This window comes from Narcine bancroftii, chromosome 5 (assembly GCF_036971445.1).
Source record: "Narcine bancroftii isolate sNarBan1 chromosome 5, sNarBan1.hap1, whole genome shotgun sequence".
Classification (NCBI taxonomy): domain Eukaryota; kingdom Metazoa; phylum Chordata; class Chondrichthyes; order Torpediniformes; family Narcinidae; genus Narcine; species Narcine bancroftii.
The window spans coordinates 65,482,402-65,509,674 of record NC_091473.1 but is presented as its reverse complement, the minus strand read 5'-3'; the positions used below and the strand labels follow the sequence as shown (position 1 = coordinate 65,509,674).

The 27,273-nt window shown below is 42.7% G+C and overlaps 1 protein-coding gene across 2 annotated transcripts in view; it reads right to left on the bottom strand.

Moving 5' to 3' along the window:
- The window catches only part of LOC138763457 (neurogenic locus notch homolog protein 2-like), a 241,228-nt gene that overhangs the window by 206,798 nt on the left and 7,157 nt on the right, over positions 1-27,273 (bottom strand). For both annotated transcript variants that reach the window (XM_069937636.1, XM_069937639.1), the window contains exon 2: positions 1,963-2,044. In XM_069937636.1, the coding sequence (XP_069793737.1) occupies positions 1,963-2,044 (82 nt within the window). The remainder of the gene's footprint in view (positions 1-1,962; positions 2,045-27,273) is intronic.

Genomic DNA, 27,273 nt, shown 5'->3' with positions numbered 1-27,273 from the left:
GGCCTCTCTTAGAAAGTAGTAAATTGGACACAAAGGAATGCCCTGAAGACAATGAGCCTCAAATGTGATGATAAATGGCTTCAAAATGATGAGTTATTGGAAGTGAGGTATCAGGTATTGTATGCTACAAGTTACTTTCCCACAATGCTGCGTCATGTCAGGCCCTCAGAGGTGAGGTGCAAAAGCTGCTGATGTGGAAATCTTCAGCAGACAATGAACTGGGAACTTTGCTAGCCAGACAGTATTCATGGGTTAAAATGGCCTAGTCAGTATTTTGGGTTGGGGCCCTTGATCAGGACTAAAGGGAAGGGGATGACCAAGTGGGAAGAAGCTTGGGGAGGGGTCCTAGAGGTGATGGCACAGAAAGTGTGAGAGGTGGAGGGCGAGACCACTCTGCTCCCTCAACCTTCCTACAACATGTTCGTTGTAGGGCAAGGCCAAATATAAATAACATATAGTGTATTCCTACTGGACAGCCTGAAACCAAATTGCATGAATATTTCTTTATTTTAGGGAGCACTCACCTCTATCTTTTTACCTGGTCTCCTACTTACTATTTTCCCCCCTCTAACATTTATTTTTCCAGCCCCCCCCCCACCCCACACAGTGGTCTCTGCACCTCCCACACCTATCTTACACCTCTGAAGCTTTCCCCCCCCCCAGCATGTATGCAATACAATCCCCTTGATAAAGTGTCCAGACCTGAAATATTGACTGAACATTTCTAACCCTGGACACTGTCCACCGGCTAAGGTCCTCCAGCGATTCTTTGCCTGACTTTAATCAAGGATTCAGCTTTCATTAAATTTTGATAAAAAACATAATTGAGCTTTGATATTATCTGAAGCACAAACACATTTCAAGGTGCTGTATGAGGTATTTGGATATTTGCCTGATAAAAATTAAGCCAAGTTCAAGTCATGATTAGTGCCAATGGTGTGTGGAAGGGGAAAGGGCGGAGTCAACATGACCTAAGGGGGTATTTTTGGAGCATCTCAAATGAGGTAGCAGAGAGCAGTGAAGTGAAGTTCCAAAGATAACCCAAAGAGACAACCTTCAAGAGATGAGCCAAGGAAAATCAACCATTCAGAAGTTGACTAAGTTTGAGACAAATTACAGCCATTCCCTAGTTTAGAAAAGGGATGTACTCCTGGAAAACATTTTATCAGTGAAATAACAAAAATTGGAAAGATGAGTTTAAGTGCTCTGCAGGTATTTTGTTGCAGAGACTTGCACCAATTGTTATAGAAAAAATTTGAAGAAACAATTATGTTAGAGAAAAAAATATTTCAAGTGCAGAAAGACCTGTATATGGTGACAAAAGTTGACGGAGTTGGGCAATGAGAGAACAGGAAGGGAGTTCATCACAATGTTATAAACTCAGGCCATCAAGCATCAAGTTCCATCAGTAGAGGGCTGCTGGGTGAAACATATGAAGAAGGTTTGCATCCTGTCGGTCGGACTTAAAATGCAGCCCAAAGGGTGGACTCCCATCAAATCCCACACATTTGCATGCTCCATTTCATATCCTAGTCAGGATGAGGAATCCAACACTACAAAAGGGCCGTCTGCCACTGCAGTCACACTTCTTCCATGAGGACTACAGTGAAAATTATCTTTCAGATTTATTGTCTCTTTTTAATTCAAATTACATAGCCTTTTTTAATGACATCCCTATTCAGCTGCCACAAGATTTTTGCTGCATATGTACATTGTACAATTACATGACAATATACTCTTTATCGAAGCAAACTTTCTCAATCCTCTTTGCGCACAGTAACAATTCATTCTTTCAGCTTGACTATAAAAGAACTAGCAAAGTAGAAATTGCTTGCGTGCAACAAACGCAAATCTGTGGTAGACCCAACCTGCAACCTATTAGGACCAGTGGAAATAACCCAGAGAAATGAACTGAGTATATACCAGTCAATATCACAAGTGCAGGAGCCAGGATTTACTTACAGGCAGCCTCCGGTACCATTTCGGTGCGTTACACAGGTTCCCCCATTCGCACAAGGTTGAGAGGAGTCAGGGCATTGGAACGCTGAGAGAAAAGAGAACACTGTCAAAAACAAATGCAAAGAGAACATTTTTAATCTGCTTCTGCACTGCTCCCACTCCCACCTGGTGAAACTTCTAATGTGCAGCATTAAAATTTCACCCTCAAATTCCACCACTTTGTGAACAGAGTTTAATTTTAAGTTTATTTGATTCTAGTTATTTTCTTCAGCTGGATCTCAGAGGAAAAAATAAGAAATGTAATTCTCAGGCCATATTAAAGTTATGGATTTTACTGCACCTTTAACAGAGTGAAATATAGGTCAACAGGCCTAAGAGCATTTAATACCAACTTCACCAAGTAGATCACCAAAAGGATAGATAAAGTGATAGGCTTAAAATAATAAGGCAGAGAGGTTAAAGAAGAAGGGGATTCAGAGCTTGCCGCCTTGGCAATCACCACTAGTGAAGTCATTCAGCTCATGGACAGAGAAGGACTGATATATCTGATGAATGTTGTTTCAGTATGATCTTGAAAAGAGGTAGATCGAAAGTCAGGAGTTTAACAATCAATGCATTTTGAAATCTGGTGCCAATGTAGGTCAATGAGCATAGGGATGAAGTGTGAACAGGACAGTGAGTAACAAGGCCCAGCCGAAGAACATTGGAGGTTCACTTTTATAGAGAGTGGTTGGAAGACCAGTGGAAGTACAGCAGTGGTTTAGTTCAGAGGTCCTGATTTCACAAGTCCCATCACACTGAGCACCCACACACCTCAGGACTGTATGCTCAGCAAGTTACTGTTCATGCTGATGACTCACTACTGCACTGCCAGTTCCAACAGCAACATCAAGTTTGCAGATGATACAACAGAAATTGGCCTCATCAGCAACAATGATGAGCCAGCTTAGAGAGGAAGTTGAGAGGCTCGTCAAATGCTGTGAGAACATCAAACCCCAAGTTTCAATGTGTACGAGACAAGGGAGACCATTGTGGACTTCAAGGACGAATGTTGACCATTCTCCACTCCACATCAATGACTCCATGTGAAGAGAGTGGGGAGCATCAAGTTCCTTGTTGTGCCTATAACGGGGATGACCCACAACACCTTATTAGTCAGGAAGGCACAGTAGTGCCTACACTTCCTTAGGAGGTTGAGAAAGTAAGGCTTCCAGCCCCCATCTTGATAACATTTTACAGGAGGTCTTAGGCGAGTGTCTTGTCTGGCTGTTTCATTGAGCGGCACGGTAGCTGGAAAACATCAGATCAGAAGTCGATATGGAGGATAATTAAAACTGCCGAGAAGACCACCAGGCCCACCCATTCCTCCACTGATGACATTCACTGGGAGCATTGCTTAAATCAGGCTTAAAGAATTAGATAGGATGCTTTCCATTCAGCACACAGAATCTTTGACCGACAACCATTGGAAATCAGGACTGCCAGGCTGGAAAATAGCTTCTTCCCACAGGCTGTGAGATTGATCAACAGTATCCTGCAACCGAGTAAATCATCCCAAATTATTTATTTATATGTATTTTATGTTGTTTTATGCTCACATTGCAATGCAGGGCTTTTCTTAATTGCCCATCTATGTCAACATGTTTGCTGACTGAATCACACTGCAGAGGGGGTTATCACTGTATTTTGATATGAATGAAGTTCAAGTGGATAATCATCTGACTGCACATATACAGTACAACCAAACGAAACAGTGTATGCAGATACACACACAATGTATAGATAAAATTATATATATAATAAACAATGGGAATCGGAATCACCCTGCCCACATACAGCACAGCTTACTGCCAGATCAAAGACTCTGAGGCATAATGCCTCTTTGCTCCTCCTTGTGAAACAGGAAAAACAGGAAGATGGGAAAAACAAAAAAGAGACAGGAGAGGCCGTGTAATGAAATTCAGAAAGTACTTAAAATTCCAGTCACATGACAGAAAAATGTAATATCCAGTGGTGAGTCAAACTAAATCGTAATGAAATGTGTGGTTATTTTTGATGCTAGTTTCATGTCACTAATTCCTGTTGGACCTGTATTACCTCATTTGCATGTTAGTTGTTACACTTCAACCAGACAGATTGGATTCCTGATACATGTGCAAAATAAAACACATGAACAGTTCCTTTATTGCAATATCCATCTTCATCACTGAAATTTCATGTAAACAGATTTGACAAGTCCTTTGTAAAAATGTAGAACAAGAAGAGATGGGAAATCCAGCAGAGGCTTCATTGTTAATTTCTGAACTATGCTGTTTTAATACATGGCTGAACCAAGTTTGTCTCAATAACCAGCTCTTCTCCCTGCCCTCTCTTCCATGCAACCACAATCCTTTTTGCAATCACTACAAGGGATTTCTGTGCACCTTCAATCTGTGCAACATAAAGCAAGCAAACTGCAACTTTGTGGTCCACAGGTAACCACAACATACAGAAAGATGGCCAATCTTCCCATCCTTCCTCCACTATAACAAGAGATAATTGGGCAAGATTTATTCTGGTGGAAGGAATAGCTCAGTTCATGCCCAGAATTGCACAACCGCACCTGTGCCAAATGTTCACTGTTGTTGCTGTCCAGAGCGTTTGGGGCCCATTCCTGCAATGTTTCTACATCCAGAGTCAAACAAGAAAGTCTGCAGATGTTGGGGCCAAGTACAATACACAAATGTGCTGGAGAAACTCAGCAGGTCTTGCAGCATCCATAGGAAGTAAAGGGTAACGAATATTTGGGTCTGTGTCCTTCATCAAGTTACTCTTTACTTCCTATGGATGCTGTGTAACCTGCTGAGTTTCTCCAGCAATTTACCCAACGAATGTGACCCTAACCTCAATGGGATCACACAAGAGACGTCTGAATAGTGGAAAATGCTGGTTGACCCGCAGATTGTGCTTGGCTTCGGACTTCAGTATCTGCAGTCTGCTGTGTCTCTCCAGTCAGCAGAAAGAACTCAGCAAGTCGAGCAGGTCAGTAGGAGGAAAAGAATAGTTAACATTTCGGGCCAGGACCCTTAAAGATTGGTTACCCAATAGACTTATGGCACCAGTGGAACAACTCCTGCAAGGGTCACCATCAGAGGAAGAGACACAAATAGATGACAATGACTTGATCCCAATGAAGTATGTAGCAGAACTGCTTTGCTCTCTATAGTTGGGATGCAAGCAGTACTCATTCACTGACTCATGATCAAATGACATCCGAGAGTGTGGAAACAAGTCATTATGCTTAATTTGTCCACTCCAACTAAGTTTGTTGGCAGTAACGTGAGCTTCTTCAAATTTATCTGTACTGCAAATAAACCCTAATCCCATAGATAGGATGGGAATAGAGGGATATGGGCCAAAAGCAGGCAGGTGGGACTAATGTGCTTGTGAAGGTATAGCTATGATCCATTTCATTGCGCTAACCAGTATTATGTTTATACTCAGGGCTCATGCTACTGATGGCATTAGTGCTTTTCATGGTTCAGTTCCAGGTGGGGAGATGAGTAACGGCGAGGAAAAACGCAGAATTTTCACGAGTTCCACTTAATGACCATAAATCGTTTTGCCACAAAGGCCTTTTGTAAATTGTCGCAACCAAGACTGGAGCGGCCACATGCCCATGAAACCTACCCCTTTGATCCAGTCGTTCATTTTTAATTTTTTTAAAATTAGCCCTTCTTCCATAGGTTTCAAAGATAGGCTGTTCTCAATCTTTCATTTTGACCAGCTCATCTCTCCCTCTCACTGAGGACAAAGAATCCAAATATCCCACTACCGAGAACCAGATATCACATTAGAATTCCACTCTAAGTTACAGAATTTTCATGCTCTGAACAAATGTTCGCCATCAGGAGTTTGTGCATCTCATCGACTCCCACCTCCTCCAATGCCCTACATGTGGACAAACTCTTCTTGCCAATGATTTTAACAGAAGGCAAGGTTCCAATTGCAAGGCACACCCCTGACTTCACTGGACGTATCCTGCCACAATGCCAGGATCACAAGTGGAGTGCAATAAATTTCCTTTATTTTGTATGCAGGTCCAAAAGGATCAACAGAGACACTCCATTGGAGAACTGACCTCCAGTCACAAAGGCTGAGCTCATGAGCATATACTCTGAATGCCTTGATGATTCAGTTGGAAGCTTCGGAGACTTTGAATATCCAATCACCCTAGATCCAAACTGTAAACCAGTCGTCCCTGCTCCAAGGAAAGATCCACTGGAGCTTAAGAAGGAGCTGGAGCAAGAACTAAAGGACATGGAAAGGATGCAAGTCATGGCCAATGTGACTGAGCTGACTGACTGGGTAAATTCCATAGTGGTCAAATGGCTGCTTGAGAATATGTCTGGATCCTAAAGACTTCAATCAAGCAATAAAAAGAGGTCACTACCCAACACCGACACTAGAAGACATCACAGTGGAACTAATAGGATCCAAAATCTTTAGCAAGCTAGATGCTAAGAATGGATACTACAATGTGAAACTAGATGAGGAATCAACACTACTAACAAGGTTCAATACTCCATTTGGTCATTGCAAGTTCCTGTGACTATCTTTCAGCCTAAAGGTGAGCCAGGATGTGTTCCAACAGAAGATCAATGAGACCTACAGAGGATGTAAAGGTGCTGTTGGCATCGCGGACGACGTCCAGGTTTTTGGCAGAGATGGAAAAGCTCATGATCTTCATTTACATGAGGCCATGGAGAGAACAAGAGGAGCTGGAATTAAACAATGCAGACAAATGCATTATAAAAGAGAAGGGTGTATTCTTATGTGGTTACAAAATAGATTCACATTGTCCTGACTATATTACATCCCTCCTTCTCAAGATAAAGAAAAAATTAGTGTTCTTTATCACTTTCTTTCCAGTGCAAGTTAAGTAACTGAACTTGTCCACTAGTTTATTTACACAATTATTTTTAAATAGTTCTTATCGATATCGCACTGGCCACAGTAGATTCCTTTGCCATCTTGTGGATTTGGCTGCGACCGTTGGCCTCTGTGCTGCTGGTACACGTGTAGATGATGTAGCTCGTTGTGCTTCACCTGACAACTGCTATGTTGATGTTTCGGTATTAGTGGTTGTGGTCTCTTCATTTGATACCTCACTTGATATTGGTGTTGCAGGCATTGTTGGTATTAAATCTTTCTGTTTCATCACATCTTGTGTCGGCCGGATGTGAATTCTGATCCTCCTCAGCTGATTGCCAGACTGTGTCTCGACAAGGTATGATCTTGGTGTCTCAGCCTCTCTGATGACTTTTACTGGGGTCCATGTTTTCAACATCAGCTCTTGAATATGCACATGCATATTCTGAAGAGTTCGGGCAATGTTTGTGCATGTTTGTTATTATGCTGGATCCTTCTTTTTGCGTCTTCTGGTTTCCTCCTATCTTCTGGAGGGTGTATTTTGTTTGGCAGAGTTGTTTTATATCTCCTGCCATTTAGAAATTCCACCGGGGACTTCATGTCAGCCCTTAAAAGTATTGCTCGTAATGATAGAAGAGCGAGGTATGGGTCTTCTTTTGTTTTGCGACACTTAACTAGTGTGTGTCTCACAGTTTGCACTTGTCTTTCAATGAACCCATGACCTTTGGGGTAGTATGGGGATGATGTAGTGATAACAAACCCATATTCTGCAGCCACCTTTCTGAATTCTTGTGATGTGAACGGTGTTCCATTGTCACATATCACTTACTCAGGTATTCCTTATTCAGCAAGGAGCACTCTAATTTCTGAGGTGATAGTTGATGCTCTCAGGTCTTTCACCCTTTTGATGAATGTAAACTTAAGAGTAGTAACAGGCTACTATTAAATACCAGTCTTGATTCTCAGTGAACAAGTCTGCTCCCACTGGCAGGTATTTCTGTGGAAATCATTTCCTCTTTTTTTTGTGTGTTTCTGTTGATCCTTTTGGATATCTTCTCCGTCTGGATCTCATAATTGTCAGAGATCAATTACAACTTCCGGCAGCTATCCAGACCTAGAATTGCTGGTCCTTCTGCATCAACCATGTAGAAAGTACAGAGGCTGTTCTTTCCCTTATGGCAGCCATCGATCTTAGCTCTCCCTAGCTGCTTGATCATGGGTCCACCATAGGCCGTTACTGTGACATTTGCTGTTTCCAATGCACTATCTTTTGGATACCCTTTTATTATGTTCTCTGGGAACATCTGGCAGTAGAGTCCGAGTGGAAGGACATTGCTTTGTGATTCAGTATCCAGCATCACTGTTAGGTTAAATATTATAGGCTTGTTCTAGATTGTATTTGAAACCTTGTGTGCAACTCGCTTCCTTCCTTCATCTGACATTTCGTGAATGTGAATGGATTTTAGGTCCAGTATCTGGGTGTCAGAGTCCTCAATGTTGTTTCCTTTTATGTGATGGATCTTCTCCTTGTCTTTTCTCTTCACTGGTATTGCTGTTTTCTTTATACCAGACTTGGACATCTTCACCCACTGGTTTGCTTTACATCAGGCTCTACATTCAGAACTGTATGTGGGACATTTGTTTTGGTCATCGAAGAGGTGTCGTCTGCCACACTTCCTGCAGGTCTTCTGGGTTTGTACTTTTTTGATTGTGTTCTTTATAGCATCAACTCTTCATACTCTTTACTGTGGATGGGTCTGCATAAATAGGGATTTCATTTATGTTCTCATGGCTTCAAAGGCTCTGGCTGTGTCTTTTGCTTCAGCCAGCTTCAAGCTATCCTTCCCTATAAGAGACTTTTGCATTTCGGGATGGGCACTCCCCATATTAGTTGATCAACTAATCTTTCTTTATATCCTTAAATTTGCATTTTGCAGCAACAATTTTTAGTCTAGTGAGGAAGTTCTCAACAGTTTCATCAGTCTCTTGCATTAAGCCTTGAAATTCATAGCATTTAATTCTATGATTAGACCTGGGTTCAAGGTGAGAAGCAAACTTTGCAAATATCTGCTCTGGGCCATTTTTCTCCACCTCTGTAAGCTCCCAGCTATTAAATAAATCAAGGCCTTGCTCCTCTGTCCAGAGAAGTATATAACTGACCTTCTCCTCTGCTCTTGCATTTTTAAAAATGCTTTTGAATGCTGAATTGCACTCCTGCTGAAACTTTTTAGATGATTCAACAATGTCTTCAGCCTCCCCGTCCGTCACTGGGTGAACTGCTGTTGCTCCAGCCATTTATTTTCAGTCATGTTTTTTTCTCTTCTTCCCTTTCATATTTCAGTGACTTACAATCAATTGTATGGCTTTATTCCTGTTCTCTTATACCGCTGCCACCATGTTATGTCTCTATGTTACTCAGGAGGCTTCTTAAATAACTTAGAGATGCAAGATTCAAATAATAAAATAAACTTTATTTACTAATGCCTTCCACCATCTCAGGAAACTGTTCACACCATCTTATACATGTACATATGCCCCACAGTGGTGCACTACAGTTACTACAGAGAGAAGGTGTATTCTTACGCATTTACAAAATAGTTCACATTATCCTGACTATATAACACTAAGGTATGTCCAATGAACCTTCAGGAATTGAGGATAAAGGCTGAATTCATGTTTCTGTTGTTTGACAACATTCCAAGTTCTTGATTTGAGCAAATTTGGGAAGAACAACAGGAGATTTCACAGAAATTATTATTCTTGGAGCCAGAGTGTGTACCAGCTCAATGTCCAAGTAATTCCACAAGTTTCATTCCTGCACTCTTTCCTCCACAGTCCTGCAAACTGCTTTCCAAACATTAATCCAAATGTCTTTTGAATCCCAGAATTGAATCTTCTTCCCAGTATCTCCATAATTCACTGCAACAAAGTCTCATCTCACACCACATTCATTTACTAATCATCCATATGTTCTCCATGTGTTCCATTTGTATTCTTAGTTGGTTTATACAGCTCACTGATCTCTATTGGTTCTTCTCAACAACCACTCTCAGTTCTGCCTTCCATCTGTGCATTCTTTTAGATTCTGTACACCTTTCAAGGCTGTCCCTCAACCTCTGCTAACTGTGAATCACAATCAGATTTGGAAACTTCAAAACACCCCACCCAGACTCAAAGTGATAAAGTATACCAAGGAAAGCAATGGTTCAAGGACCAATCCATGGGGTACCAGGCACTTCCCTCTGGTTGAAAAACAAACTCTCTCCACTGCTCTCAGTACCTTGTACTCTGCCAATTTTTCTACCCATTTACAAGATTACCATTGTACAAGTCTCCAGAAACAACTTGTGAATGAGAAATGGACTGACAAAAGGAATAGTTGCCTGGACAATGCAAGGCAGACATATTCACTGCGCACCAGTTGCTTTAACTGGCAAGATTTTGGCGTATCCCCAGCAGCAAATCTCAAGCCAAACGTGAAGCAATTCTTATCTTGTCCACACCACCATCCCAACTGAACCTCACTTCCTTGAACAGAAGCAGGTGCCTGTGGCTTTGTTGGAATGATACACTTGCTCAGGCTTATTCATTTGTTGCCTGCAACCACTACTGTATAGGAAAGCATCACCAATTTTTTTTTTTAAAAACCTTCATTTTCTCTGCAGACTTTGTTTCACTCATTTTATCCAATGATTTTTCAATTTTTATGACAAAATTTCCACCAACTCAACACAAAATACAGCACAACTTTTGATGAGTTCTTGATGGCCAATAAGCTTCATAAAATCTGGTCACAATAGCAATACAAGGCTTACTGGATGCACCTGCTTGTGCACAGTAAGCTCTCACCAAGCTGAAGATTCCTGGGAAATTTTCCTGAGAACCCTCCCGTGAATCTGCAGTGTGAAAACGTCAGCCTGGGAATTTTAATCCACAGACCCATGTAATTTTCCCAGACCACCCTCTCCTTGCAGTGTGAAAAGGCAAATGGCCAAGCAGAGAAAACCTTGTGACATAAGTGTTTGCATGTTGCGTCACATAGGCGATTAAAATTAAAAGATTCATACCTCCTGACAACAGTGGGCCGCTTCAGCACGTCACGACGGCAGCACAATGAGGGATGAATGGTCATCCTAGTTAACCATAATCCCTCACACAGCTGGAACCATTCTGTATTTCCCAGAACAGTTCCAGCTGTATGAGGGCTTATCGGAAACAAAGTCAGTCACTCATCCCACATTGTGCAGCCGTCGTGACGTGCTGAAGCAGATGGGGATGGGGGTGGGGGTGACCGACCGACTGACGGCCAGTGGAGGGAGGGAGGTAGGTAGGGAGCAAGCGGGAGGGCGACCAACGGGTGGGGGGTGGGAGGAAGAAACACTTATTCTTACTCCTGTGAGTGCAAAGCACATCATCAGTTGGGGATGGGACCCTCCCTAAATTGCAGGGGAGGGCAAATTCCCAGGAATTTGGAGAGTGGTGTGAAAGGCCTGGGAGATCCTGCATTCCTGGGAAATTCAACGAGTCCAAATACGGTAACTGTTCAGCCAGCGGTATGAAAAGGGTGACAGCTGGGGATGATACAATGGCCACCATGACCCTCACCCTGCTAGTCTTTAGTAATGCCCAAGGTTATCGAATTCATTAGAGGCTGCCTTGGTTTAACATTTGGATATTTACACACTGGTGTAATGAATAAAGGGAGAACCTCATAACACCAGAACCTGTCCCCGTTGCTGTGTCTGTGTGGGGTTTAGATATTCCCCACAACTATGTGGTTTTCCTCCAAAATCTCAAAATTGTGCAGCTTGGTTGAATAACTGGTCACAAAGTTTCCCCTTGTGTGCAGGCCAGTGTGTAAGCAAGGTGGTGAAAATGCAGGGAGAAAAAAAATCAAATGAAAGTGGGATTAGTGCAAATGGGTGGTTGATGGTTGTCAACAAAGGGGTTGCTTCCATGCTCTCTTGCTGGCCATACATGTCATCCAAAAGACAGCATCTCTGACAATGCAGTATGCTAACTGTATCACCTACTCCATTGAAACTTGGTCTCACAGCCTTCTTGTTCGGAGGCCAGCGTGCTAACCACCAAAGTCACATTTGGTTCCTCCAAATGTCTCCAAGTTGCTCAGGTTTTCACTAATGTCTGTTTAACTACGTTCGCTGATTTGCACAATTGCTTTGAGTCAACTTCCTCTATACTCTTTCAGAATTAGTTTTTGCAAAATTAAAATATTTTTTTCCTCACAACAAAATGGCCCGTATTACAACCTCAAAACTTTACGCTTATTACAGCCAATATTTGAGTGCTCCAAATTGTTGCAATGTCACGTCCCGTCTGTGCCAACTTGTCCTGAATTTTGACCAAGTAAGGGCTCATCTTGCATTATCTCCTCATAGACCAATAAACAGAAGAAAGCAGCATAATTTAAGCCACACTGCAAGTGAATGTCATCAGTGGAGGAAAGGGAGACCCCAGTAATCTTCCTGCCCACTTTGATGATCCTCTCAATGGGGGTAGGTAACCTTGCCCTCCTCAACCTCCTTTGGAAGTGTAGACGCCAATGCGACTTCCTGACTAATGAAGACGTGTTGTCATAAACCAGATCAAACTCGTGTTTCTCCCATACACAAGCACTTGATCAAAGAATCTACTCACACATTCAAGCAATAGGAGTGTGTTCTCTATGAACATAGGAGACATGCAGTTACTACCATCTGAACCACAAATGCCTCCAGTAGGAGTGGTGCAAAGGCAAATTCCAAAACTTACATGGAATACAATGCACAAACAATCCATTACATTTAATTCAGCATCAGATTTTATCTGGTCTTTCAGATATTAGGAAGTTGCTCTTTTTTGAATATCTCAAGAGGATGATGTATTATGTACTTTCATTGAGAGCCGAATTTCATCATTGATAGCCAGACGTGCAATTTTGATAAAATTAAAAGATAATACCCCACCTACACATGCACAGTGGCTTAAACGATATCATGCCTTGATTAAATCTAGAAAATATTAAATATACTATCATGGATTCAAATATAAAATCCAAAAGACATGGACTACGATCATAATCTTCAGATTTAGTGTTGTTCTGGAATTTTGGCATGGTGTTGTCTCTCTCCAAGGAGATCTTACTTAATTTACATATGTCAATTTTCAACCTTGCTTCGAGGACAAGGTTTTGATTTTTTTTTCTATTGTATTTGTCTTATTGTTATATTTATTTCATTATTAAGAACGTGCTCTGGATTTCTTAATTATGATCATATTTGTAATTTTTTTCTAATTTCGTAGCACATTGTATAATTGTTCCATTCAATTTTATACTTGAGATAAAAAAAAGGAAGTTGCCCCAAAAGAGTAATGATCAGGCAAGGAACTTTTTCCACCTGGGGGCGTGATTGGAATCTGGAGCACTGCTTGAGCAAGGTTGGGAGACAGGAACTTTCACAATATTTAAAAATATAGACATACATTTGGGTTACCAGGACATGAAAGGTTGCAGACTTAGTGTGGATAAATGGGATCAGCATAGTTAGGTACTTGGTCAGCATGGACAAGGTGGGTCAAAGGGCTGGGAAAGGCTTAGAGGGAGATAGGCCAAACACAGGTGAATGGAACGAGCTCAGGAAGACACATTGGCCCAGCTGATCCAAGCTGACCTATGAACCCGTTTCCATGCTCTTATGCATGGACAGTAAAACTGTAACTATGGTTCATTTCTGCGTGGTATGATTCTCTCACCAGTTGAGTGAAGGTGCACTGGGATTGAGGCATCGACTCATATCCAGAATTCCTTTTCTTCGGCAAACTGATGGGAGCACATGACTGTCATGTATTTTTCAGCTCATGACATCACTCTGCCGCATCAAAATTTGTGGCAAAGTGGCCATCCAATTCATGTTAGCCAGAAACAAAAATAATAGCCACGCATCTGAAACTGCTTCTCTTATTCTAGGACATTACAATGTCAGCCTCAGTACTTTAAAAGCTCACCCAAGTATTTTAGGCAATGCTTGATGTATGACAGAAAACAAAGAGTGACAATCTAGGAAAGAAACAAGTTAATTGAACTATTTCTTTTTTTGTAACTGCTCCGACTTAACCATTGTCTGCATCCAAAACTACAAAACAAAGCAAATGTGGTCTAAATATGAATCTACAAATGGAACATCTTCACAGTGTACAGTCATAGGTGGCGCAGATAGGAATATGAGCAACTGAAATAAAGAAAAATTGAACCTTTGCCTTCATCAAGTCATAATGATCTTTCACATTACAATCAGCATGCACATTATTAATACATTTCAGTTTAGTTCATTCACAGAACAAAATCTCAAGACAGCTTGAAGAGTCAATTAAAAACTTCAAACAGGAAGTTTAAAAGGGGACAGTCAGAGAGGTGAAAAGTGTATCAAAACAACACACAGAAGGATTTAAGAGTTGAGCATCTAAATACATGCAAACATTAAATATCAGTGCAATTTGAAAAGGTTGAGGGAGCTGGTACGATGTATGCCAGGGTAGCGGGGTCACTACAGTTATAGCTCAAGGTATAATGGGGTTACAAATCGAGATTGAAGAAAGAAGACTCTAACACAAAGGGAGTGTAATCGACACTGACTTTATTGGTCTACAGCTCTGCCTTTTATAGGAAGCCGGCCGCGTCACCACTAAGGCATAGCTCGAATGGGTCTGGCTGCTGACTAGCTATCCCGGATGCACGGGCCTGGATTGGACCCCCTGCGATCTGCTGAGGCCTATGGGAGCGGGCGTCTCATCCCGCGTGCTGCTTGCTCGATCGCTATGTTTGACGGCCGTTTCCTTTGTTGGCCCGCAGAGATGGCATCAACTGCCATCTGAGACAGAAGAAATAAAGAAAAGCAATTTCTTAAGATAATCAAATGCCTGGATTTTGGTTTTGGCAGCACTGGTGTAGTGAATAAGAGACCATGGACCAGATGTGGTGGAGGAACTGAGCATTCTCCAGCTCTAATTACTGGGTGTTTTCTAAGCTCAAAAGGAATCAAAGTCAGAGGCTTGATGTAAGCAGACAATGATCTAATTCTTAGAAATGATTTGACACGAGATGCTGTGAAGTTCATTCAGATTTTTTTTAAACTACTCCAGGAGTACATGAACTAACCTGCAGGTTACATCTGTGAGCCAAGAGTGCAAATGATCATTCTACTCACCCAATTTTAAAGCAAATCTCTGAACAGGAAAACAATTTTTTATAGCTATTTTTGACAATATACATGGATTCCGCTATCCTCATAAACTTGCATTGAAAAAAAAATGAGCTCTCTTGTCAGGAGAACGCCATTTCCTCGAGAAATTCCAAATATAATTACTCAACAAGACACACACTATTGCAAATAACAAGACACATACTATTGCAAATAACCACTGAAAAGGATCTCAATTTATTGACATCCTTGTGACCTATTCCCTTTTGCGAACAACCATATTATCCATACTGGAGAAACACAAGAGACCGCAGATGCTGGAATCTGAAGCAATACACTATCTGCCTCGAGCAGCAGTAGGAGGGGCAAAAATTGTCAACATTTTGGGCCAGACACCTTTATCAGGACAGAGTGTGGAGGAGAGAGAGCTGGCACAATGAGCACAGGGGCAGGAGCAGGGCCAGTAAGGGACTGATGGTCCAGGAAGAGGTAACAGATGATGGACAGATCTGTCCATTTCTATTTTTTTCTCCCACTGATGCTGCTTGACCTGCTCAGTTCCTCCAGCAGATTGTGTATTACAGAATCTTTAAATCCCATCCTCTCCCTTCAAACCATTTTAATCATGTCACTAGTAACAGCATTGTAGAGAAGCACAAAATGTGTGCTGAAGGCACTTCACATGAGTTCTATTGTGGATATAGAAAGCAAAGCTCAAAAGTGAAGGAATTAAACAAGAAAGTTTGCAGATGCTGGGAATGAGTGCAAAACACAAATGGCCTGGAGAAACTCAGCAGGTCACGGGAAAAAAAGGGTAACCAACTTTTCAAGCCGGGGCCCTTCATCAGGAATAAGAGGAAACCAGGCAGATGTCTGAACAAAAAGGATGGGGGAAGGAGAGGAGGGAGGAAGGGGAAGGGAGAGAGGCCTGAAACATTCCTGTGGATGCTGCATGACCTGCCATGTTTCTCCAGCACATTTGTGTTTTGTACTCAAAAGCAAAGGGGTTGGGCAGCAAAATGCTTCCAGAATATATGTGGTTTTCAAAAAGTTACAAGCTCTCAGAAAAGAATGGGTCCATATGCCTTCTATGCAAAACTAAATTAACTTTTTGTAATATTAAATTAATAAAAACACATGCATTTTGAGTCATTTCCTTCTTCACTGACAAAAGACAAAGGAGGAAAAACCCAACATCCAACCCCAACCAACCAATTTTCCCCTGCAACCGCTGCAACCGTGTCTGCCTGTCCTGCATCGGACTTGTCAGCCACAAACGAGCCTGCAGCTGACGTGGACATTTACCCCCTCCATAAATCTTCGTCCGCGAAGCCAAGCCAAAGAAGATAGAACACAGACCATTACAACGCAATATTGGCTCTTCGGCAATCTATTGTGTATAGATGTATATATGTCCTGAACCCGTGACTCCTCCCTCCCAGTATCCCCATAAAGGCTGTTATGCCCAAACCCCTCCCTCAGTACCTGCCTTGGAACCAAGCCAGCAACATGAAAGCTGTGCTGACACTTTAAGGTGATTAAAGCCTGTTAATCACAACTCTCTGTCTGATTGTGGTTGATTGGTAGTACAGACACACCAATCTATAAATACCAAAAAAAAACAAACCCTCCCTATCTTCACAACCCTCTATTTTTCTTTCATCCATGCATTTAAGAGTTTTTTAAATGCCCTTATTGTTCCAGCCTCCACTACCACCCCTGGCAGGGTAAACCAAGCACCAAAAACTGTATGTAAAAAAAGTACCTCTGATGTCTCCCCTAAACTTTCCTCCCTTCACTTTGTACACATATCCTCTGGTGTTTGCTACTCCTGCCCTGGATAAGTCGCCTCTCATCCTTTTCGCTCCAAAGAGAAAACCCCTTATGCTTGCCTCAAAAAACACATTTTCTAATCCAGCCAATATTCTGGTAAATTTCCTCTGCGTCCTCTCTGCAGCTTCCATGCCCTTCTGCCATGAGGTGACCAGAACTGAACACAATATTCTTAAGTGTACTCTCACCAGAGATTTACAGAGCTGTAACATCACGTCATGACTCCTGCACTCAATCCCACCAACTAATTAAGACCAAGCATGTTCTTGTCTTCCAAATCTGAACCATCTCCTCCATGGCTGCACCTGGTCTACGCCACTGTACAATGTGAAAGCCAGTATTTGCTTTGCCATGAATCATGTTTCCAGTCAGCAAATGTGACCCGAGAACACTAACCCACCACAAAGAAGGCAAGGTGACTGCTGAATTCTGCAAGATTTGCAATTTCACTTAATGCTATTAGTTCCTGCTGCTTGGCAAACTTGGTGATGCACTATCAATAACTCAAAAGATTAGAGTTATAGAACTTTTATTTACAATAAACTTGAAGCCCATCCTGTGCTGTGACCCAGGCTTTCTGGGCAGGGGTTATGGCGTTGGAGCTTTATACAGGGTCAAGGGGGAGGAGCCACAGGTACAGTCATATAACGGGGCAGAGCCAGATTGATGAGTCTACAGCAGTTCACCACATTCCCCCCCTTGTTTTTTTTTATTTTGTCCAGTGGGGTGACGTGGGGCACAAAGTCTTACAAAGGTGTTACAGGTTAAATCTGTCCTTCCACTGTGACCAGCGGAGAGTCGGTTGCTCTGTTGTAGCTGGAGCCATTGTTTCATCCTGGACCTCCAGTGCTGTTGACCTGCTGGGAGCGTGGCGACTCGATTGGAGTGACTGAGGTAGGGGCAGGACTAGGGTGCCATGGTATGTTGTGTGTATCCATGGGAGAAGAGGGTGCTGTATGGTGGGTATACACCTCAGGTGCCCCCACAGGCACGAAGCCCAGGATGGAGACAGTTTCCTCGCAACCATCCAGGTAGGCCATGTCCCGAAAGTCCGAATGTAAGAGCTGTTGGCTGCCTTCAGTGCTGGGCCCTGCTTGCCACTGTGGGTGTTGAGGCCTGCAGAGGGTAGGATGCTTATCTCGGTGCCAGTGTCGATCAGACCTAAAGGAGGCTATTGTGTGGACCAACCACTGCAGCCATCAACAACAGTTGGTCAGAGCATTGCCTGAAAACAGACAGGCTGGGCGGCATCAACAGGCCTCCACACTCCATCACTGGTGGTAGTAGAATAGCTGTCCCAGGGTGATCACTTGCCCCTCCGCTGGCCTTGAACTCACCGGGGTTTCTTTGTGGGGTATACTGATGTGGTCTACGATGGCATTGGTGTCCTTCTATACTCTCCAGAGCATGTCCGCCCAGGCTGTGACCCTCAGAGGGCCACTTAAGTTGTCTTCTGTGAGCAGCCTCCAGATTTGCTCAAAGAGCAGGCAAAGTTTGTGGCTCTTGGTTAGAGCGAGCATCTCTCTCATTAGGACGGACAGGGCCCTGTCCCCTAATCTGTCCATATGCAGCAATCGGGTAGAGCACTCGCACCAGGAGAGCCCAACATTGCGGGTTAGTAGTTCTTTGAAGGCCACATATTTCCCTTGCTCTGGAGATTACCATATGAAATCCACAACCCTTGCTACTGGGTCCTGATTGAGGGTGCTCATGACGTAGAAGTAGCGGGCATCGTTGCCGGTGATGTGTTGAAGCTGTAACTGAGCCTCAACCTGCTTGAATCACACATGTGGCTACAACACCCAAAATGTTGGAAGTCTGAGAGAGACTGTGTGGATAGTCGCTGGCTCTGCTTGATTCGTTATATTTGGGTCCAACTGCCCGGGGTCACCAATGTAGTGTACGTGCTATGCGAGCGTGGTGAAGAACAACACGCACACCAAAGCCTTGGAAAACTAGACTGGTTTATTGCTCTGGCCACCGCGCTTATATGGACCCCTGGCGCTGATGTCAGGGCCCCGCGTCATTGGAGCACCAGCTTGGGATTGGCCGACGTACCTGCCAGAGTTCCCCATCTTCCTGCCACGTGGTCACCTCGGACAGCCAGAGTGACACCCTCTCCCCAGGTCTGCACAGTCGCCGCTTTCATCGGCCATTCTGCGTGCGCGGGCAACGACAGGCTTTTATTTACAATAAACTTGAAGATCATCCTGTTCTTTCTGGGAAGGGGTTATGGTGTTGGAGCCTTTAAACAAGGTCAAGAGGGAGGAGTCAAGGATACAGTCATAGAACAGGGGCAGACCCAGATTAATGATGTAGAGCAGTTCACCACACTTGGGAACACTGTTGACATTGGATCTGTTGCAACAGAATATTTAAGATGGCACATCAATGAACTGAAAAGCAATCTGCTGGAGGAATTCAGCAGGTCAAGCCACATTTGTTCAGGGGAAAGGAACTGTCTACATTTTGATGAAGGCAAGTTCTTGATAAAGGGTTTGGAACATAGAACATTACAGCACAGCACAGTACAGGCCCTTCAGCCATCCATATAAACTTATTCCACAACAATCCACCCCTTCCCTCTCTCACGTCCATTTCCCTTGATTTTTCTTACATCCATGTCTTTTGAATGCCCCTATTGTACCAGCCTCTACCCTGAATCCCAGCAATGCATTCCAGGCACCCACCACAATCTGCGTAAATAAAAACAGCTCTGATGTCTCCACTCAACTTTCCTTCACTCACATTAAAAAGGTGTTGTCTGGTATTTGCTATTGTCACCCCAGGATAAAGGTCTTGGCTGCCCACCCTATCCCAACCCTTCATAATCTTACATATCTCCATTAAGTCACTTTTCATCCTTCTTCACTCCAAAAAGAAAAAAAACCTTAGCTCTGTTAACCTTGCATCATAGGACATGTTCTCGAATCCAAGCAACATCCTATTAAATCTCCTCTGCCCCCTTCTCTAAGCATCTACAATCTTGCTGTAATCAGGCGACCAGAAATGAAAATACTTCAAGTGTGGTTTATCTAGCGTTTTATAGAACTGCAACAATACCTCATGGCTCTTGAACTCTGTTCCTCGACTAATGGGGGCCTTCTTAACCACCCGATCAACTTGTGCAGCATCCTTGATGCAATTAAATATTTAGGAATTAATATTGATAACAATTTAAATAATTTAAATAATTTATTTAAATTAAACTACATACCTTTATTGATGAAAATTAAAGAAGATTTATTAAGATGGAAAGATTGCCAATTTCTTTAATAGGAAGGATTAATTGTGTGAAGATGAAAATGGTACAATTTAATTTTTTACATCAATTATATTATACTCCATACAAATTGCATGCACTTCAGTTGAATTGTTCTGATCAATGTTTTAGATGTAATAAAGAAATAGGATCTTTCCTGCATGCAGTCTGGCAATGTGAAAAAGTAGATATGTTTTGGAAGGATATAAGTATTTTATTGGGATGAGTTTTGAAGACGCAAATTTTGAAAGATCCCAGAGTATTTTTATTTGGAGATATTTCCCAATTAAAGTTAGATATTTAAGTTTTTAAGTGTAGCAACAACAATAACAAAGAAATCTATAGCTGTAACATGGAAATCTGGTGATATTGTGGGGTTGAATAGATGGCAAATGGAATTATTAAATTGAATACCATTAGAGAGAATAACATTTAATTTACAAAATCAACCAGAAAAATTTGATAAGATTTGGAAACCTTACATGGATTTTATTGCTACGACTTTACCTGCAGTGTCCACCACGCCCCCAATCTAATTAATGGTTCAAGATTGTTATGTAAACCGAAATTAATTAATTAAAAGATATAGATTTATTAGACAACCTTTTTGTTTTCTTTTTTTCCTACTTTTTAGGGGAGGGAGAAAGTGAGTGGGGGGGGGAAAGAAAATATATAAAAACTATTACTTTTGTTTCAAAGTTTTTATTATTTTTATGTTATGGATAAGTATGTTTTGATGAAAATGGAAAATAAAATTTTAAAAAATCATGAATAAGTTATCCATCACCCCAACCCATTTCTCAATGCACACTTAAAGTTTGCTCTAATTTTCTTTCTTATTTAATCCTTCTACCTGCCCAGGGAATTCATGACCACACTGATTGCTGTAGTTAACATTCCACCTTCTGCAAATGAGGGTGAATGAAGCAACAGAAGAGATTTATGGTGCCATTTGTGAAGCCCAGACGTCACATATTGACAGTTGCATGATTGTAGCTGGCAACTTTAACCACGCCAACCTGGAAACTGTTCTACCATAGACTCAACAACACCATGTCAACTTCATCACCAGAGGAGAGAACACCCTAGATCGAGAGTGCAAGGCTGCCCCTCACTCCCACCTTGGTACTCGGACCACATCAGTCCTGCTAACCCCAGTATATAAACTGCTGCAAAACAAATTAAGCCAGTTCGCAGGGAGATCAGGACATGACCAGGAGTAGGGGGCCACTGCACCACAACAGAATTGCTTTGAGACCACAGACTGGAGCGGTTTCAGAGAAGCAGCCACCTACAATGGGCATGTAAGCATTGTGGGTGTATACAAGCTCAGTGACTGGCTATATTAGCAAGTGTGTTGAGGATATCATGGAGTTCAAATGCTACACAACCAGGGCTAACTGGATACCATGGTTGATGCAGAGATCCATGTATTTCTCAGAGATGCAGATCTCAGGAGACAAGTTGGCACTAAGATCATCTTGGGATGAACTCTCCCATGTAATCCAAAAGCCAAAGTCTGCATACACATAGAGGATCCATCGTCAGCTGTGCGAGACCAGCAATGTGAGGCACATGTGGCAAGATATCAAAACAATAACAGATCACAAGACAACCGTGCGAATCAACATCGCCTTCCAGGCAGAATGAACATCTTCTAGATAGCATTCAATGAGAAGAATAAGCTGGCACCAAAGAAAGCTCTGTTTTCCCCTAAAGAACAGGCCCATTGCATTGCCATAGCCAAGGTGAGGAAAATCTTATCCATGGTGAACCCACACCAGGCAGCAGGACCAGACAACATAACCGGTAGAATATTGAAGGATTGTGCAGACAAACTGAAGAAAGTCCTTATGGAGATCTTCAACATGTCATTGCAGGAGTCTATCATCCCCACAGGTTTCAAAGCATCCACCATCATCTTGGTTCCAAGAAGGGCGACAGTAACAGGCTTCAATGACTACTGCCCAGTGGCACTGACCTCCACCATTATGAAATGCTTAGAGCGCCTGGTGATGGAATGCACTTCCCAGAGACGCTAGGCGCATTTCAATTCAGCTGCAGATGGTACCATTCCGCTAATGATGCCTAGGTCTTGTCCCTCCACTCTGTCCTGACCCACCTAGAGAACAGCACCTCATACATCAGGCTGCTGTCCATTGACTTCAGCTCAGCATTTAATACAATCATACCCCAGAGGCTGGTGGAGAAGTCCTCAGAATCAGGGGCAGTTTTTTTTTTGCTTTTATCAAGCTCTTGCACAAAGCTCACCCCAGAAAAATAATGTTGCCTTTGCACTGTTCTCACTGATCTTTACACTCTCTACTGTGTTTTTAATTGCTGTACTTTGTAAGGGCTGACCTGCTGGACTGCTCACAATAAACAAACCTCCTTTCTGTAACACGATACATGTGACAATAAAATTCCCCACTGGAAAGTTACAATGTTCTGGGGACTTGAGGAATTAAGTTACAAAGAAGGTTAAATGAGTTAGGACTTTATACCCTGGTGCATGGAAGAATGAAAGGAAATTGAGTAGAATTTCTATCTCTGCACCCAGTACAAATGGTATTTCCTGAATTACTTGGTTAAAATTCCTCATGATTTTGAGCTCTGTTGTCAGAGCACCTACCACTTTTATTCTTCGGCAGTCATGTTTCCCATTACAATTTTAAATGTAATTTTTTTGTTAAATTCAGTCACTGGATGGTAACAGGCCCTTCCAGCCCATGAGCCCTTGTGACCAATTAACCTACTAACACAATATGTCTTTGGAACATGGGAGGAAACCAGAGCAACCAGAGGAGATCCACACACAGGGAGAACGTACAAACTCCATACACTCAGCAGTGGATTTGAACCCAGATCACTGGCGCTGTAATAGCATTGTACTAACCATGCAGCCTAATTCTGCTATCTCTATCGTCTTTACAGGGAGAAAGTTTTCTTCAGTGAGAGAACTAGAATTTGGGCTGAACTTATTCAGAGTGCAGTGGTGTCATTATTTTTCTTCTCCCAAAGGAAAAATAATGCCTGTTAACCTGTGATCAGCCCCGTGCCCCTTCCTCAGAATCAGAATTTATTGTTGTAAATAAGTAACGAAATTCAACGTTTTGTGGCAGCACCAAGGTGCAAACATTCATATTATAACCATCTTACAATAACAATATATATTAAAATAATAGTGCACGAAAAGTAAAGCAATGCTTTGGTTCATTGATTATTCAGGAATCTGATGGCAGAGAGGAAGAACCTGTCCTTGTGCCGTTGAGTGCTCGTCTTTAGTCTCCTGTACCTTTTCCCCAATGGTAATAGAGTGAAGAGGGCATGGCCTGGGTGATGGGGGTCTTTAAGGATAGAGGCTGCTTTTTTAAGACACCGCCTCATGCCTTCCTTGATGGCTCCTGTGGCATGGCAGACAAAGTTAACAACCCTCTGGAGTTTATTCTTGTCCTGAGCATTGGCACCTCCATACCAGACAGTGATGCAACCATCAGAATATTCTGCACAGTGCACCTGTAGAAGTTTACGAGATCTTCAGTGACATACTTCACAAAGTATAGCCACTGGCGAGCCTTCTTCGTGATTGCATCAACATGGAAGCTTCAGGACAGTTCCTCAGAGATGTTCACACCCAGGAATTTGAAGTTCTAGACCCTCTCCCCTATCTCCCCACCCCTTTCTCCCCTTATCTCTCCGCCTCTTCCTCCCCATCTCCCCACCCCTTCCTCCCCATCTCCCCACCCCTTCCTCCCCATCTCCCCACCCCTTCCTCCCCATCTCCCCACCCCTTCCTCCCCATCTCCCCACCCCTTCCTCCCCATCTCCCCACCCCTTCCTCCCCATCTCCCCACCCCATCCTCCCCATCTCCCCACCCCATCCTCCCTATCTCCCGCCCCTTTCTCCCCCTATCTGCCTATCCCTTCCTCCCTCATCTTTTTATGCAGACACCTGCACGTTTTTGCTGATACCCAAGCCCAAAACATTGTTTACCCGTTGACTTCCTATGGATGCTGTGTGGCCCACTAAGTTTTTCCAGCACATTTGTGCCTTGCACTTGACTCCAGCATCAGCAGCCTTTCTTGTTTTATGTTTTCACCACCACAGAAACAAGCCTTTTAACCTTGTGTCCATGCTGACCATTAAGCACCATTTTCACACTCATGCTGCACCGACCGATCTCATTTGGGTCTTTTCTGATAGTGGTTAACACAATGCTATTACTGTTCTCGTGATCCCAATTTGAATCCGGCACAGTGTCAGGAGCTTCTACATTCTCCCGTGACCTGCATAGTTTCCTCCAGCCCTCAAAACAACGTTTGGGGGTTGGTAGGTTAATTGGGTGCCACAGATGTCAATGGTCAAAATCGGCTTCTACCATATTATTAATAAATAGGGTTACGACCCAAAACATCAATCATTTTTTTCTCCCACTGCAGTATTTCATGTTGCCAGTCTCAATTCATTCTCCCCAGTTTCTACCAACTTTCCAATTTACAGAGGCCAATTAACCTTCCAACCTGGAGTGCAGCTTGGTTAAAAAAAAAAGACCATCATGAAATTCATTGGACAAAGGAAGCAAAACCTGACTTTGGCAAGATCCTGCTCATAGAAACCTGGTGACTTATCACAATGAATCACTATAATGCAAAGTGGTATTCCTCTCTTCAATTAACCATCCCCTCACAAACCAATGATTGTGCCTGGAGCCTGTTTATCTGGCATGTGACTGCATCTGGCTTGTGGTAGCTATTTTAAGTCAAGGAATTATGACAGGGCTCTCTTGTAGGTAGACACAGAACATTACAGCACAGTAGAGACCCTTCAGCCCATGAAGTTCTTCCAACCTAGAGAAATCTACTCAAAAATCCTAACCTTCCCTCTGATAAAATTTAAATATACATTGTCATTAAATGTCTTACTTCACCAACTTTCCACTTGCTATTGGGTGTCTCCTTCCACCAGATTGGTCAAACTCAGCAGTTATGATTCAAAACTTCTGCCAAAAGTGATGGCAAAAGGTTCAACCTCACAGAAAATCACAGTCACGCTGAGATCATGTGCTCACCTAACAGAAGCAACACACAAAGTGCTGGAGGACCCTGCTACATTCCTCCAGTACTTTGTGTCTTGGTCCAGTTTTCCAGCATCCAGTCTTCTGGCTTATCTCTCCTGACACAGTTGAATCCTTTTCAGCTCAGGTTAGTCACTGAACCGTCGGCAGCTGGACTCCAACTTCGCCCGTGATCAGGAAGATAACCTACTGGCTCAAGTTGGCCTGACCTATGTGACCGAATTGGGTAGCAAATCTATTGTTGAATCAGTGAAAGACAGCACTCCACTTGAAGCAGGTCTGCTCCATGTATTTTCCAGTTTCATCAACTGTATCCAATTACTTTCTGGAGTTCTTTCAAAACCCCATTTTTTTTGTGCAAGCAATGCTTGGAAACCCTGCCTCCTCCCCCTGACTGTGCTGTTACAATCCACTCTCCCCAAGTTATTCTGTGCGAGTTGCCACCGCAAGAGAGGGGATAGGAAACAACCTCCTTCAGACATGAGGAGTTTTACACTTTCCCAACCCGAGGTCACTCCGTCTTATGGTAGCATACACTTTTGTCCAGCTGAGATCAATTAGGGGAGATGCCAGAGGCAAGTTTTTTTTAAATACACAGAATAGTGAGTGCCTAGAATGCATTGCTGGGGATGATGGTGGCAGCTGGTACAATAGAAACATTTAGAAAGCACTCAGATAGGAACATGGATGTAAGAAAAATAGAGGGTCATGGGTGTGAGATTGGGAAGCGTCAGAGTGTTGTGGAGTAGTTTTATATGGGCCTACACAACATTGTGGACTGAAAGGCCTGTACAGTCCTGTAATGTTCTATTTAATTTGGAACCCTCCCTGTTCATTACAATGCTACTTCATTTACTCACCGAGTTACTCAGACATCACCTGTAATCATTTCTGGTGGTCCCATGTGGAGCTGAGCAATCCTGCAGATTTCAGATTCACATTAAACAAACATGTTCTGCACTTGACTGTGCAGTGGCTGTTTATCACAAATCTCTTCCCATTCTTTTTCCATCTTCCTGCCTTGCTCTCTAATTGCCTACATGAGCAGATAAAGAAAGCCTGCAGAGAAATGCAAAATGCGGCAGATGCTGGAATCTTGAACAAAAAAAAATCACTGCAGGTCAGACTGCATCGGGAGTAGAAGTGATCAGTCAATATTTCGGGTCAGGACCCTCTATCAAAACTAAAGGGAGGGAGGTGATATTATAAACAGAAAAAGGGGTGAAGAGGCCAAATATTTCAACTCTCAGTTAAATCAAAGCACTTTAAATTTCTGCCCAGAGTTTCCAAAGTCGATCATGTTTTCTAAAATTTTAAACAGACCAACACTGAGCATTTCCCAACTCGCCAGACTTTCAGCTTACAAAGGACAGACGCTGTTACAATTTCCTTAGTTTTGGCCTGGGACTTGCTGCTCGAGTTTACACAAAACCAGTTGGTGTGGGAAACCAAGACAGACCAGAAAAAAGCAGAGCCTCTGTGGATCAGAATCCCGCTCCAAATGGTAAAAAAACAGATCGACTCAAATAAAACAAGCCTGGAAGCAAGGCAGTTTGCTCTCAATTTTCTTTTTAACAGCAATACTTCTGTCAAAGAAACCAGACAACAATCTGCTGGAGGAAGATTGAAACTCCTTGTCTAGACTCGATGAAAGGTTCCCACCAGAAATATATATTTTTTCTTTTTCTCCCAGATGCTGCTTGACCTGCCGAGTTCCTTCAACAGATTGCTTTCTGCTTCAGATTCCATCATCTGCAGTCTCTCATGTATCTCCAGTGTCTGCATCCAAAGGCTTAGTGGAAATGATGACAGCAGCTTATACTGGGAACCTAACCTACTTTTAACCTTTACTTCTGAATGATATTTTCCTCCACCGAATCTATTGCAGACCTGTAACAGACATAAGCAGGATAGGGGAGGAGTTTACTGCCCCAGAGATCCAGTTTTCAATCCTGCCCTCTGCTGCTGAGTGGGGTTGGCATGTTCTCCCTGTGATTGCATGGGTTTCTCCCAGGTGCTACCTCCAACATCCCAA